Genomic DNA, 12,885 nt, shown 5'->3' on the forward strand with positions numbered 1-12,885 from the left:
GTCACCCTCCCCCTTTAGGATGTGACGTGCAATCATTTCTTTTTTGGAAGTTTTGCAGTAAGTACAGCATGCTGCCTCCTGGTGGCTTCTTCCTGACACCAGATGCGTCCGTGAAAACGATATAAGAACAGATCGTAATGTAGCGAACGACAATGCACTGAAGATTAGCGGTAATGTGACAAGCGGGGCTGTGCAACCATGCAATAAATTACAAAAACAAAAGTTGAACGTGAGATCTTTATTCAGTTTAACTTTTTCTTTAACAGTACCTGTAGCCAATCAATTGTTCCCCAAAAGAACATTGCAGATAAGGCTTGTTTTAGTCCAGTACAGAAGCTCTGGGCCTTTTAAGATTATGGCAAAGAGCAATTATGTGCCCAAAATCACATTGTTCTACCTAAAGCTTAACTGTGTGCAAATAGCTACAGTGATTGCTCTGATGCACACTGAGACAGCATGACAGATTAAAAAAAAAAAAGAAAAAAAAGAAATTACATAAATAAAACATCGAAAACAATAACCATTTAACTGAGATGCAGCAACAAAACTTGCTTGTGTTTACTTGGACTTCGGAAAGTCTATGGACAAACATTGCTTTTTTTTATTTGACAATTTTCATTGGACAGAAGAGACCTTCAAATGTTTGGTCAGTTTGAACCTTATTTGTACAATAACAACACACAAATAATCCCTTCATCTGGACATCAAAGAGATTATGACAAATCATTACAACAAATCAAAACAAATAAGGATGGACATGAAATTGTGTCACAAACACATAAATCAAACATAATTTATGAAGTTTTTAAGATTTCTTTAGTTCAGCATACTATGTGTTTTTGTTTTTTTTTGGAATGCAGTGACATTGTGTTGAACATATTAAAATTCTTGATCGGAATGCACTGTTTTTCAGTATGGCTTTTTAATGACTCTCAGTCATAAGGCACAGGGAAGGAATGGCCTGGCAGTTTTACTTCTGGCTGACAGAAGGAAAATAATTACAAAAAAAGCCACCAAAATTATCAGTAGTGACTCAACCTTGGTAAAGTCACGTTCCATAAAACAAATAGCCGGAGAAAAAGAAAGAAAGAGACAGAGAGAGAGAAAGAGAGAGAGAGGGAATGCAGGGAAGGTTGATGAACTGGGACATGGCCGACGGTCCTGAGTTACATGCCCATTCGGATACTCTGGATGATCTGGAATATTGCTGTGAGGGAAAGAAACATTCAAATGTGGATCAGGATCAGGATCAGAAGGTTGAATGCTCGGTCATTCAAGTCGCGGAAAAGAAAACACCTCTTTGATGGAGTCAAAGTTTTGTGACGTCAGAAACAAGATATTCATTTCAGAGTGACCTAGAGGACGAAACACATTTTTTCTCCTGAGAAAACTACTAATGTTCTCTCTCTCTCTCTTTTTCTTGTCTGCCTCCGCTGTAGCAAGCAATCGGTCTTACTGCCACATTGATGACCCTCTTAACAGAGAGGAGCAATGTAATCAGTCTTTTTCTTTTCAGCTGGGATCAGATAAAAGACTGCCAGATCACCAGAGACACAAAAGCCCAAGGCAAACAAACAGAGAAAGTCAGAGAGAAATCATGGGCTAAAATGTCAAAGCGTACAGTGTGAAGTTCGCACAAACACAATATGAAACACGCTGTGCAGGCCGGTAAATCTTCCACCACAGTGACCAGCTGCTGTCCTGGAGCACTGGCCAGTGAGTGTGTTGTCATAAGTGTATTTAAAAGGGACGCACTTAAGTAGATGTATCTGTGGGATGCTGCACATTAAATCTCCACAGACTCCATACAAATAAAAAACCCTCGTCAGACCTCCAGTAGTTGTTAGGCTCCTCTTGTTCTAGGCTGACTGTGTACAGCCGACCCTGAAAACTGATCTTGACAGTGAGTTGGCAGAGTCATCACAAAAACAGCAGTATGAGAGCGGGAACAGCTGTGTGCCCAAATGTTGGTTCCCAATCGGTAAAAAAAAAGAACATGCACTGCTATCTAGCCATCCTTGCACAAGTTAACACAATCTGTCATTTTTATCTCAATGTCTTCTCTAATACAAGGTTATTCAAAAGAGAGGAAACAGTTGCCCTGGAATTTTCAAATCTCTTTATGGTTAAAGCCATCTCTCTGACAGAAACACCTCAAGGCCAAATGGCTAGTCGCTAATGAAACAAGTTTGTCATTTTTGAGAGCCATTATTGTGAACGTTGTTCCAACATGCAAACAAATAAACACTCGGTAGCAACGGCACTCACCTGACCCACAGACGACAAAGATAAAGAGCGCGAGGAGCCACGGGCCCACTGCAACCTTATCATCCGTGTTGTTTCTCTGAGCAAAGGAAAAAAAAGTTTCATATGCTTGTAATCACGAACATGAGTAACGAAACTGCGTACCGTTAAAAGGTATGCTGTAGAGCGTAGCACTTGCGTATTTCGAAATTCAGAAACGACTTGAAATTACTTTTAAAAAGTCTGTAATGCTGTCCAATACAGTAGATGTGATTATTTCCAGGAAAAGGATAACGCTGTATACAAACTGACTTGGAGAGCATCTTTTTTAGTCTTGAGTGGTACTCAGCTAACGTTAGACTTTCGCTGCTTTCCACGAATCTTTGCAAAACCTCTGAAAACCTCCAAAATTCCTCTGAAACTGCTATTTCTCTTCACCCCATTGAAGCATTTCTATAATAAGCCAATATCTTCCTCTTTTCCCTAGTCCCACATCTAATTGCGCATCAGGCTTCGATAAGAGGAAACGAGCTCAGCGGCAGTCTTACCGATGACTTGGATACGTTGCCTCTTTGGGTTATGTTTTTACTGTGTTTCTCGTTAGCCATGCGAATTCTCTGTTTTGCCACCATCCTGGGAAAAGACAGATTGGGCCGAGATGACAAACTTCGTTGGTATCTAGTGTAACTGACACTGATTTCCCAAAGGAGTGGAAGAGACAGCTTATGCCTACGTACACAAAATTTATAAACCCGCCTACACCGGAAGAGAACCTATGCTCTTCCGCCCCCGACTTTTCTTAGACACGTTTGCGTAAACAGCAAGAGATTGTACCTCTTTTCCTGACAGTGCTCTGTGTTTAGGCTAATGTTTGACACTGCACGTGTATTAACTATAGAGTCACCTACAGTCATTTAGAGTACAACACACACACACAACCATTTCAATGATTCCCCCCAAACGGATCCCTAGGGTTAGTCTATATAAGTGTATTTCAGATTGTCTGTCATAACCCAGAGCTGGGTGCAGGTTAGTGGCAGACTGGATACAGAAACCATACCCTTTATTTTGCTCACTAACAACATGCAAGTTGGGGGGGCTGTTTTGACTTGTCAGAACTAAGGTGAAATTTGACATCGAAAAATATTTGACTGACTAACATGGTGGGTCACAGCATGGAAAAAGTCTCCGAGCTAATCCACTGACACTGATATTAATATAAGAACAGATCAATGAACGTTCACTTGGTAAATCTTAATTGTTTCTAAATAATTGGGCCAGTTTTGGTGTAATGGTTTAGGAACTTTTCAGACAGCACTTTTCATATTTTTTGATGTTTTATAATTATGTACAGTATTCTCTCGTCTGTATGGTGATTTTTGTGATGGATTGAATGCAACAGTCATTGCAGTTCCTTAAATGGCCACAGGAGGCGTGAACGATTCACGGTTTGTGCAAATTAGGTGGGCACTTATGTTGTCATTTGTGGTGAACATTTTTTCACTGAATAAACTGTTCAGAACAGATTCATTTTTATGTTTTTTTTTAATGTTATTTTTAAACTTTTATGTGACACCCCCCCCCCTCTCTTTCTGTCTGTGTGTGTGTGTGTTTGTAAGTGGGTGGAAATGGTTCCATTTCACTCCTCGCTTTTCTTCCTCCTCTCTTTTTCTCTTTTAATCTCTCTTTTCACTTTTATTGCTGAAGGAAACTCTCTCTACTGGAGGTGGGGGGGCAGGTTTCATGACAGTTAATCTGTTTAGCTCAGGGTTAGCACCATACAGTCACTCTCCTCTAATGTCTGAGGTGTTTGGAGATGGACTTAGCATTCCACATGTAGCCAGCTGTAAAGTTTAGAGTGCATGACCTTTACTGGTGTCAGTTCTGAAGTGGGAACATCCCAGGGAGATTTACAGGTTCTCTCCAAAATGTACAAGCTACAAGTGGCTGCTTAGAAAAACTGAAGATAAGCAGTATGTGTCTTTGTCTATGTGTTTTGTGTGTGTGTGTGTGTGTGTGTGTGTGAGAGAGAGAGAGAGAGAGAGAGAGAGAGAGAGAGAGAGAGAGGGAGAGGGAGAGGTAGAGAGAGAGTGTTTGTGTGTGTCTTTATTTTATTTATATGTGAATATTCTATTTGTCCAGAAGATTGCATTGGAATTGAACACAGTCAACATTTAACTGCTGACTAAAATCTCTGGAATACCTCATAATTTTGGAAGAAGCAGAGCTAAAAGTTTGAAAACTTAATAAATAATGTCAAACACAAACATTGTCACTCCCACACGTGATACATATAAAATAACATACAAGTGTGGTGATTTTCATTGGATAAAGACCTATGATGCAAGAACAATTTAAAACTGAGAGAAGCGTCCTGTAACTCAACCATAATTCATAATGCTGACAGATTCTGATAAATTATATTTGTTAAAATTCACATTGACCACACATGGGGAAAAAAGGACAAATAAGGGACAGTAGTGTTGTTTTCATCTTTGTACTGATTGTTTGTGTGCATTGGGTGGGGGTGCTTTTTGTGAGTTCTGATCATCCTAAGTCTACTTTTTAAAGTCTGAAAACTGAACAGCTCCTTGAGAAATAGCACTAAACTTAAAACCAGCATAGAGGGGCTGAATGAATGTGGTCTGGACTCTGCGTGGATGAGGGTCATTGTGTCAGAGATACTGTAAATAGAGAGAGTTCCTGCTTTGTGATCCAGATATACTCCTATTCTAGAGCATCCAGGAACTACTGGGATATTAGTGTCAGTGTTGTCATGTCTGAATATGAAACTGAAGTGAGAACATATCAAATTCCAGGAATGGTTGTTGTTTCCAAATCCAATCTCATATCCAGTTCCTTTTCTCCTGATGCCTCTGTATGAGACTGCTATAGAAACTCCGAGACTCTACTCAATCTCCAAGTCACAGCATCCACACAGACTCCCTCTATGCAAGACCTGCCCCCAGAAATCAAATCAATCAGGATGATAATGATATAAGTTTCAAGTTTCAAGTTTATTTAGAGCCCAATATCACTGTTTACAGTCTCAAAGGGCTTTACAGGCCACAACAGTCAAAATCAAGACAGGATGGCAGCCCCTGACTTAATCCTCATAAAGAAGCAGTGCAACTCCAGGTCACTTTTCTGTTCCCCTCAGACAGACTGAGGTTTCTGCATGCTATGTTGGGATTCAGTGTGAGCTGACAGGAATCTGATATGGGAAATATATTTTAAAAAAAGCAACAACTACAATTTTAATCCACATAGTCAGTGTCAATGCCAAGTCATGATGTTCAGTCTGCATTAGTGGCGTGGTTGTAAATGTATTGCAAGTTATAAATGGCTGTTGTCTTTTATTCTGGTGATTACAGTTAACCTATTTATGTCAGTGAGCAGTCTCTCCTATGCAGAATCAATAAACAAGCACAACTTTCCATGTCACAGGTTGACACACCTGTGGGGCAGCACAGGGATGCCTTGCTTAGGGATACATCAGCACCATGCTGTCATGTTTGAACTCACAACCCTCTGGTTATTAGATCAGTTCTCTAATTACTAAACCCTTACTGGACACCCTTACAGACTGATCAGCCTACCTAGCAGGCTGTTCAAACAATCTCAACAGATGCCTGTGATGTCTTTGATTGGATAATGTCATGCAAACTAACTGTCAGCGTTCATTCAGCATCATGGCACTGCTTCGATACTTGGTATTTAGCTACAATTGAATGTGCAGATCATGTTTTTATTGTATTTGTGTGTGTGTGTGTGTGTGTGTGTGTGTGTGTGTGTGTGTGTGTGTGCGTGTGTGAGATATCAGTACGCTCACACTGTAAGAACTCCTCTCTGGTCTGGGGTTGAGACTCAGCAGTGGCAGTTGATGTTGAGGAACTATGAACACAGGGAGAGCACATGCTCTCTCACACACTCGTTCGGGACAAGACAGCAGAACAAATTATGTACAACATGCACAGGACAATAAAGCAAACAAATCAACAATGCACTTCAAGTTATCATAATAACAAACACGTACATGCCCTTGGACATAACAGCAACACTGTCATCTAGTGGTCAAATAATTAGTATAACAATTGTTATTCAGCATGTATTCTGTGATGGTGGCTTGAGACCCTAACACTAACGCAAACGACATGGGAAATGCAAGATAAATTCAGTTCTGTTGTCTGAAAATATGTTAGAAAGCAGTCATATTACATGTAAACAGATTACTTATTCTTGTTTTTGTGATTTAAGAAAGTTTGCAGCAGTTTATTAACTTATTAAATTGCTCTCCCTGGACAAAAGCAGTGTTGCTGTTTAGTTGGTTCTCTTACCTGTTCTTCAATCCTTATTATGGCCTTTGTGTTCATCCATCATACACAAAAAAGCAAATCATCTGTTGGTTGGTCAGTAAACCTCCACCAGTTTATGAAAATCTCTGTGATCGCACACGCACACTGTGAGCAGTGAATTTGACCTCTGCATTTAACGCATCCTTACAAACCACTAGGCGCAGGAGCAGTGGGCTTCATTTCATGCCTGCGCACAGAGGGGGAAGTTGGGGGTTAAGTGCCTTAAGTGTTCAGGGTTAAGGGCACTTCAGCTGTGGCCTTGGGCAGGGCACCTCCTGCCGGTTGAGCAGGGGAATCGAACCCGCAATCTTTCCGTCACAGGCCCACTTTTCTAACTCTTGGGGCACAAGCTGCCCCCTTGATCTTGTCCTGTAGTCATTTGGAGGTTTTGACCAGCTTGTGTTTCCTTAAGGCTGGAGATTTGCAGTGAGTCTGGAGATGAGTTTCGCAGTAAGAGGCAAGACACACCAGACACGACACAACAGCTTTGATTTTTTTCCCAGTACAGATGTCACAGTCCACATCTCAAGATCCAGCATAGCAGAAAGCAGGAGGAGCAGCTTGGAGCCTTTTCATCTTCTGTGTCTCAGCCAGTTCAGCTCAGTGTGGTACTGAACAGGCCTTGAGACAAAGGTGAACACCATGAATATTCACAGCCCTGACCAAAACCAAACAAATATAAGGCACCTGACTGAAATATGCAGTGTTGTGACATGTAACAAACAAGTGATGTGAGGACCCTAATTTTTTTTTTTTTTATCAAATGGAACCAGTACCAGGCTCAGGAGGCAGAATCAAGCACTCTAACAACTATTTCCTCCCAGCACCTACAAGCATCCAGAAAAGGATGGGCTACTTAAAACAGGGTCTTATAACTTTGGTCTAGGTTCCACTGGGCAGCATCATCCACCCAGAGGGCAAGAAGAGCAGAATCTGCTGTTAGTTGGTCTTAACACGTGAATCTAATCAGCATAAGCAAATACCCACAGCAGGGTTATAGATAACGAAAACTAAGACTAAAACTAAAATTAGTGGTGAAAAAATTATTTCATTAACTGAAATAAAAATAAAAACAATAGTTTTCAAAACCACGAAAACTAGAAACTATGATGAACAATGCAACACGAACTAAAATGAAAGAGAGCTGCAGGTAAAATCAGCTTTGTTTTCGTTCTGTTTCATTTGTTTTATTCCTTTTTCAGCTTCCATAAATCAAGACATTCCTCATAATACCTGAAAAACTAGAACTAACACTAAAACCTAATTAAAAACTATGCTAAAACTAGCCAATTCCTCAAAATAAAAATAAAACTAAAACTACTTATCCACTCGTAAAACTAATTAAAACTAAACTGAAATCAAAAACCAAACTGAAAGACTAAATAAAAACAAAAACTATTACAATTTCAAAACTATAATAACCCTGGCTCACAGCACTTAACACATACCATCTCTGAGCAAAACATATTACTTTTAAAAGCAGGCATTCCTCTCTAGAAAGATCCGACAACTTAGTTACATAACAATATCGAGTACAGTGTACAGTTAATGCATTGCTCACCTCTAACAACTGGCCCTTCTCTCAACTCAAAAGATGAAACACACACTGCAAAGATGGTGTCATTCACATTATACAAGGCTGGCACTCAAGAGTTGTCCTGTGCAACTCCTATCATGAACTGGAGAAGATACTGTATGTATTTGCAGAAACCCAGGATTTATTTGATTGGGGTACAACTACGGAACACAAGAATCCAGGAAGAAACAGGTACAAGCTTAACAAAAGACTTTACAAAAGATGCTGACTTGAAGATAGCCAATATTGACATGAGATAATGAGAATTTCACAGAAAGAAAGAGAGGGACACCAGGAGCATTTATAAAAACAGAGCAGGACTAGATTAACTGAACCAGAGGGGTATTCAAGAAACTGGTTTTAGTGAAAACTCACAGTTACTTAACTCAGAGCAAGTAGTAAACCTCCTAAGAGAAGAGCTCTATGACTTTGTTTTGCTAGGAGAATGAAGCCAGAGGGCTCTTCTATTAGAGGGTTTACTACCAGGGTGGACAGTAACGAAGTACATTTACTTGAGTACTGTACTTAAGTACATTTTTCGATTATCTGTACTTTACTTAAGTATTATCAGGGGTGGAAGTAACAAAAATTAACTGATAAAAATGGTGATGAAAATGCATGTGAATTGAAAATAGAGCGGTCAAAATGGATGTAAAATGAAAAACGGAGTGATAAATTATCAAGTGATTTGATTAATTTAAAGCTGATTTGATTGAAACAGTTGTGATATGATGAAAACAGAGCCGTGTTTCATCATTTTAATTTATTGTTCATTATTCACATTATTTAGAGGTTAGAGTGAGACACATGATGCCAGTTCAATTTCACTGATTTAAACTGAACTTGTGTTTCACAGTGTTTTTCTTTCTACTGATTAAAATAAGAATACTGGCAGTCAAAAACAAAAAAAACATAATTATTCACATTCAGATAGAGCTTTCTTACTCCATATTCTTATAATGTCTGGGTTTTCTACTATTCTAACATTCTGTGTTCTTTTCTTTTCTTTTTTTTTGGAAATAATTTTAGTAGCTCAGTTCTGAGACCATGTGAAATATTTTCATGGCTTTGTCGAAAGACTAGGCAACACAGGACCCAAAATGAACTTTAATTAACAATTAATATTTATTTAAATATATTGTATAGATACACTGTAATCAATGCATTTGTATAAATATGTCATCAGAACAACTGAAATAAAATCAGATGTTCAGTATTAAATAAAATATTATTATATATTATTTATGTTACATAATTACATATTATACTCTTTATATTATATTATGGGATAGGAGGGAGTTTGGGGATGGACGAGGCTCTGTTAGACAAGATCGACCCTATAGAGACAGGAGAAAAAAAAAGTCAGAATGTTAGTTTTCAGACAGACCAATTCATTTTGTTGCCATCAGGGTCTTGTGCTACCAAGCACTGATTCTGATTCTCTAAACTAAAGCAATCAGTTAGGCTCCAACAAAGTACGCATACCCACACCCACACACTAAAACAGACACGACACTCCTGTAAGACTTGCTTACTCCCAAGCTCTGCAGAGTCCTTCATCTTGTCCTTCTTAGAGAGGCGCAGTTGGCGCCCCGCCTCACTAAGCTGTGTTTGAGATCTTCGCAACTGATCCCGCAAATCATTCAGTTGTTCAATCAAAATGACGTTCTCCTGCAAAGAGTCAAATTCTGTTCATTGTCTGGAGCTCTGAAAAACACAGAGCAGCAAAAGTAATACACAGAATAACTGGCTGCATTAGGAAATTTTCAGGAGTTTTCAGTCCAGTCCTGAAACTGACAGAAGCATCACCACTTATCTCAGAGCTTTACTGTGGTGTGCAGGTGAACACAGAAACATGGATTAGAGGGAAGGGAGGAAACTACATGGTCTCAGTTTGGCTCAGTGGTTAGCACTGTCGCCTCAAAGCAAGAGGGTACTGGGTTTAAATCCCAGGTCCATCTACCCATGTTTGGTTTCCAGTTTCCTCCCACCACAAAGACATGCATGCTTTGCAGGCACTGGCAAAAAGACCTGGAGTTGGTCCCTGGGTGCTGGTGGTGGTGGCTGCTCACTGGTGTTAGGATGGGTTAAATGCAGAGGCTGCATTTCTCTGCTCACTGTGTGTGTGACAAATAAAGTACTTCTCCTTTTAGAGCAGCGTGAGGAATTCTCCCTGTCTCCCATACCTTTATGAGCTTGATCTTGTTGGCTTGGTGTACCTCTGCATCTTTGGTTAGTCTCTTCTTCAGAGAGGCCACAATATGCTCTAGATGCTCTCTCTGGCAAATGTGCTCTTGCAGCACACCAGCATCCATTCCTGCTACCTCCACCTAAAGTGCCAGTAAACACAGACAATCAAGCATTCAACGGCACATGTTTCCAAGATCATCAAACCCAATTCATTTCTCATTCAGACACACATCCAACCAACATGAATTTGACCATGGGAAAAAATGTTCAGCTATATATAGTGGTGAGTGCTAAGCCCTTGAAGAAGAGACAGTGTATGTGTGTGTCTGTCTCACCACGTCAGACTCCTGGACATAGTGTTCGTAAAGTTTGCGCAAACTGTCCTTTAGCTCTTTGGGCTTCTGGATGAAGCTCACGCAGTTGTGGAGGTCTGTCTTAAATCTCTCTACCAATCTTTCCAGATCCTTCACCTGTGTGCGGAGATATACATTACAGACAATCCAGAAGAGAAAGGTGGACACATTCAAGGTCACACTGTAATCTACAATATGAATTGTGGTACAATTAATTGTTGTACTGTGCGATGTATAAAATTAGTGTGATAAAATTAGATGTGGAGATTGAAAAGTTTAAGCAGGAACAGCAGAAGCTCCGTGGCTTGATTGAATCTACGGAGAAGGACATTGTGGGTCTGAAGAAAGAGATTCAGGAGAGAGATGAGATCATAGAAGACAAGGTGGGTTATGATACTTTATCAGACACAGTTTTATTATCTGTAAGGACTCCATTACCGGCAGCAGAGGTGTGGAGATGTTGAAGCAGGTTTGACACAGAAATTTGGTTACTGGTGTGTAACAGTGTGTTAAGTGAAAGTGATAAGAGGTGGTGACATCATGATGCATATTTGTGCTCAAAAACTATTTTGGAGGGAGGATATTTGGCTTTGTTTGTCTAGGATCTGTCTTGGAAACTGGCAAGAGTTAAAATCAGTTAAAATCAGTTCCCCATTCTTCATTAGTTATAAAATGAGAGAAACTATAACTTAGTCTTTTTCACCACGTGTAGAGATAAATCAGACTTGTTCCTCCCTCAACCTAATTGTTTATCACACAGCAACATGACATATATATACATATGCAGGATCACTATCCTGACACCCATGACATCAGGGTAATACTGACCCTCTGTCTCTCTTTACTCATCTCTTTATCACCGGCACTCAACCTCAATTTCATTTCAGCTATTTTCAGCTCCAGCTGGGTGTTCTTCTTGGTGACCTGCTCCAGTTCAGCATCCATCTGACAAAAGACATCTCTCACAGTCTCACAGCTGTCACAGACAAAAGACTACAAAACACTCAACATTTTATCACAGCTTGTTTGGCCTCAATTAATAGTCAAATGGTCTCACAGTAATCCAGTTATGTGCCTAATGCTTATACAGCTCAAACACAGGAATTCTTCTCTGAACATTTTAACAAAATCAACCTTCATGTCAAAACCTTTTAATACAGTTCACTTCAAATAAGAGTTGGAGACTTTGGACAATATTTCCAACCTCTTCAGTCTTCTTCTTCATCTCTGCAATCTCATCTTCTTGGGTCATGTTATTTTCTTCCATCTCTTTTATTTTGTAGTGTAACACAAACTTGACCTTCATCATCTCCTGATTTTCCTTTTTCAGGTCAATAATACGTGTCTCCTGCCAATGAACAATTCAAAACAATTCATTTTGTGTGGACTGGTCTACAGTACCTAAACCAGCTTGCTTAGTCTAGATGATTTGTAGACAAGGCTTGTTTAGATCAATAACTATGCAAATCCAGTGATCCATCTCTGTCTGATGAAGTATCTGAGATAACCCACCTTGTCTTCTATGGTCTCATCTCTCTCCTGAATCTCTTTCTTCAGACCCACAATGTCCTTCTCCGTAGATTCAATCAAGCTGCGGAGCTTCTGCTGTTCCTGCTTCAACTTTTCAATCTCCACATTTTTATCTTCAATCTCCCTCTGTAGGCTGATGATCTGCACCAGTCCAGGACACACATGAATTTAGATGGGGAGAAACATGAAAGAGAGACAGAGAGAGAGAGACAGACAGACAGAGAGACAGAGAGAGAGAGAGAGAAAGAGACAGAGATGGAGAGTTTGAATTGACCCTGACTGACAAGTCACTATGAGGACTGTTGTCTGCCTGCAACAGAGCTGACAGCCACCCCCACAGCCCTAGCACTGCACTATAGCCCACTGAACACCATTCCACCAGCACTTGGTCTGAAACCCCTCATCTGATTACCCTTGTGGTGAGTTGAAATAAGCCAGTAAAGTGAGTTTGAAATAAAAGGTTTAAATACCAGCCTGAGTTGTGTCACCTGCTTTGCCCATGACAGTGTTTATACATTTGATGTGAGGCAATTATCTCAGCTTGTGTGCATGCTCATTACCCTAGTCCTCAATGCTGTTAAATGTGTATAGCTTTTTGAAGCTCCCTTTGTTAAACCTCAAGGGAGAGTTGGATTGT

General features: G+C 40.0%; 1 protein-coding gene across 1 annotated transcript; it reads right to left on the minus strand.

Moving 5' to 3' along the window:
• Nucleotides 1–223: 223 nt before the first annotated feature.
• LOC115811986 (stress-associated endoplasmic reticulum protein 1) lies at nt 224–2,993 on the minus strand. Its single transcript, XM_030774455.1, has 3 exons — nt 2,793–2,993; nt 2,269–2,344; nt 224–1,207 (listed from the first exon to the last, which is right to left on the minus strand). Exons 1-3 carry the CDS (start codon nt 2,874–2,876, stop codon nt 1,167–1,169), a joined length of 201 nt encoding a protein of 66 aa, XP_030630315.1. The 5' UTR covers nt 2,877–2,993; the 3' UTR covers nt 224–1,166.
• Nucleotides 2,994–12,885: the final 9,892 nt, after the last annotated feature.

The sequence above is a fragment of the Chanos chanos genome, chromosome 5 (assembly GCF_902362185.1).
Source record: "Chanos chanos chromosome 5, fChaCha1.1, whole genome shotgun sequence".
NCBI lineage: Eukaryota > Metazoa > Chordata > Actinopteri > Gonorynchiformes > Chanidae > Chanos > Chanos chanos.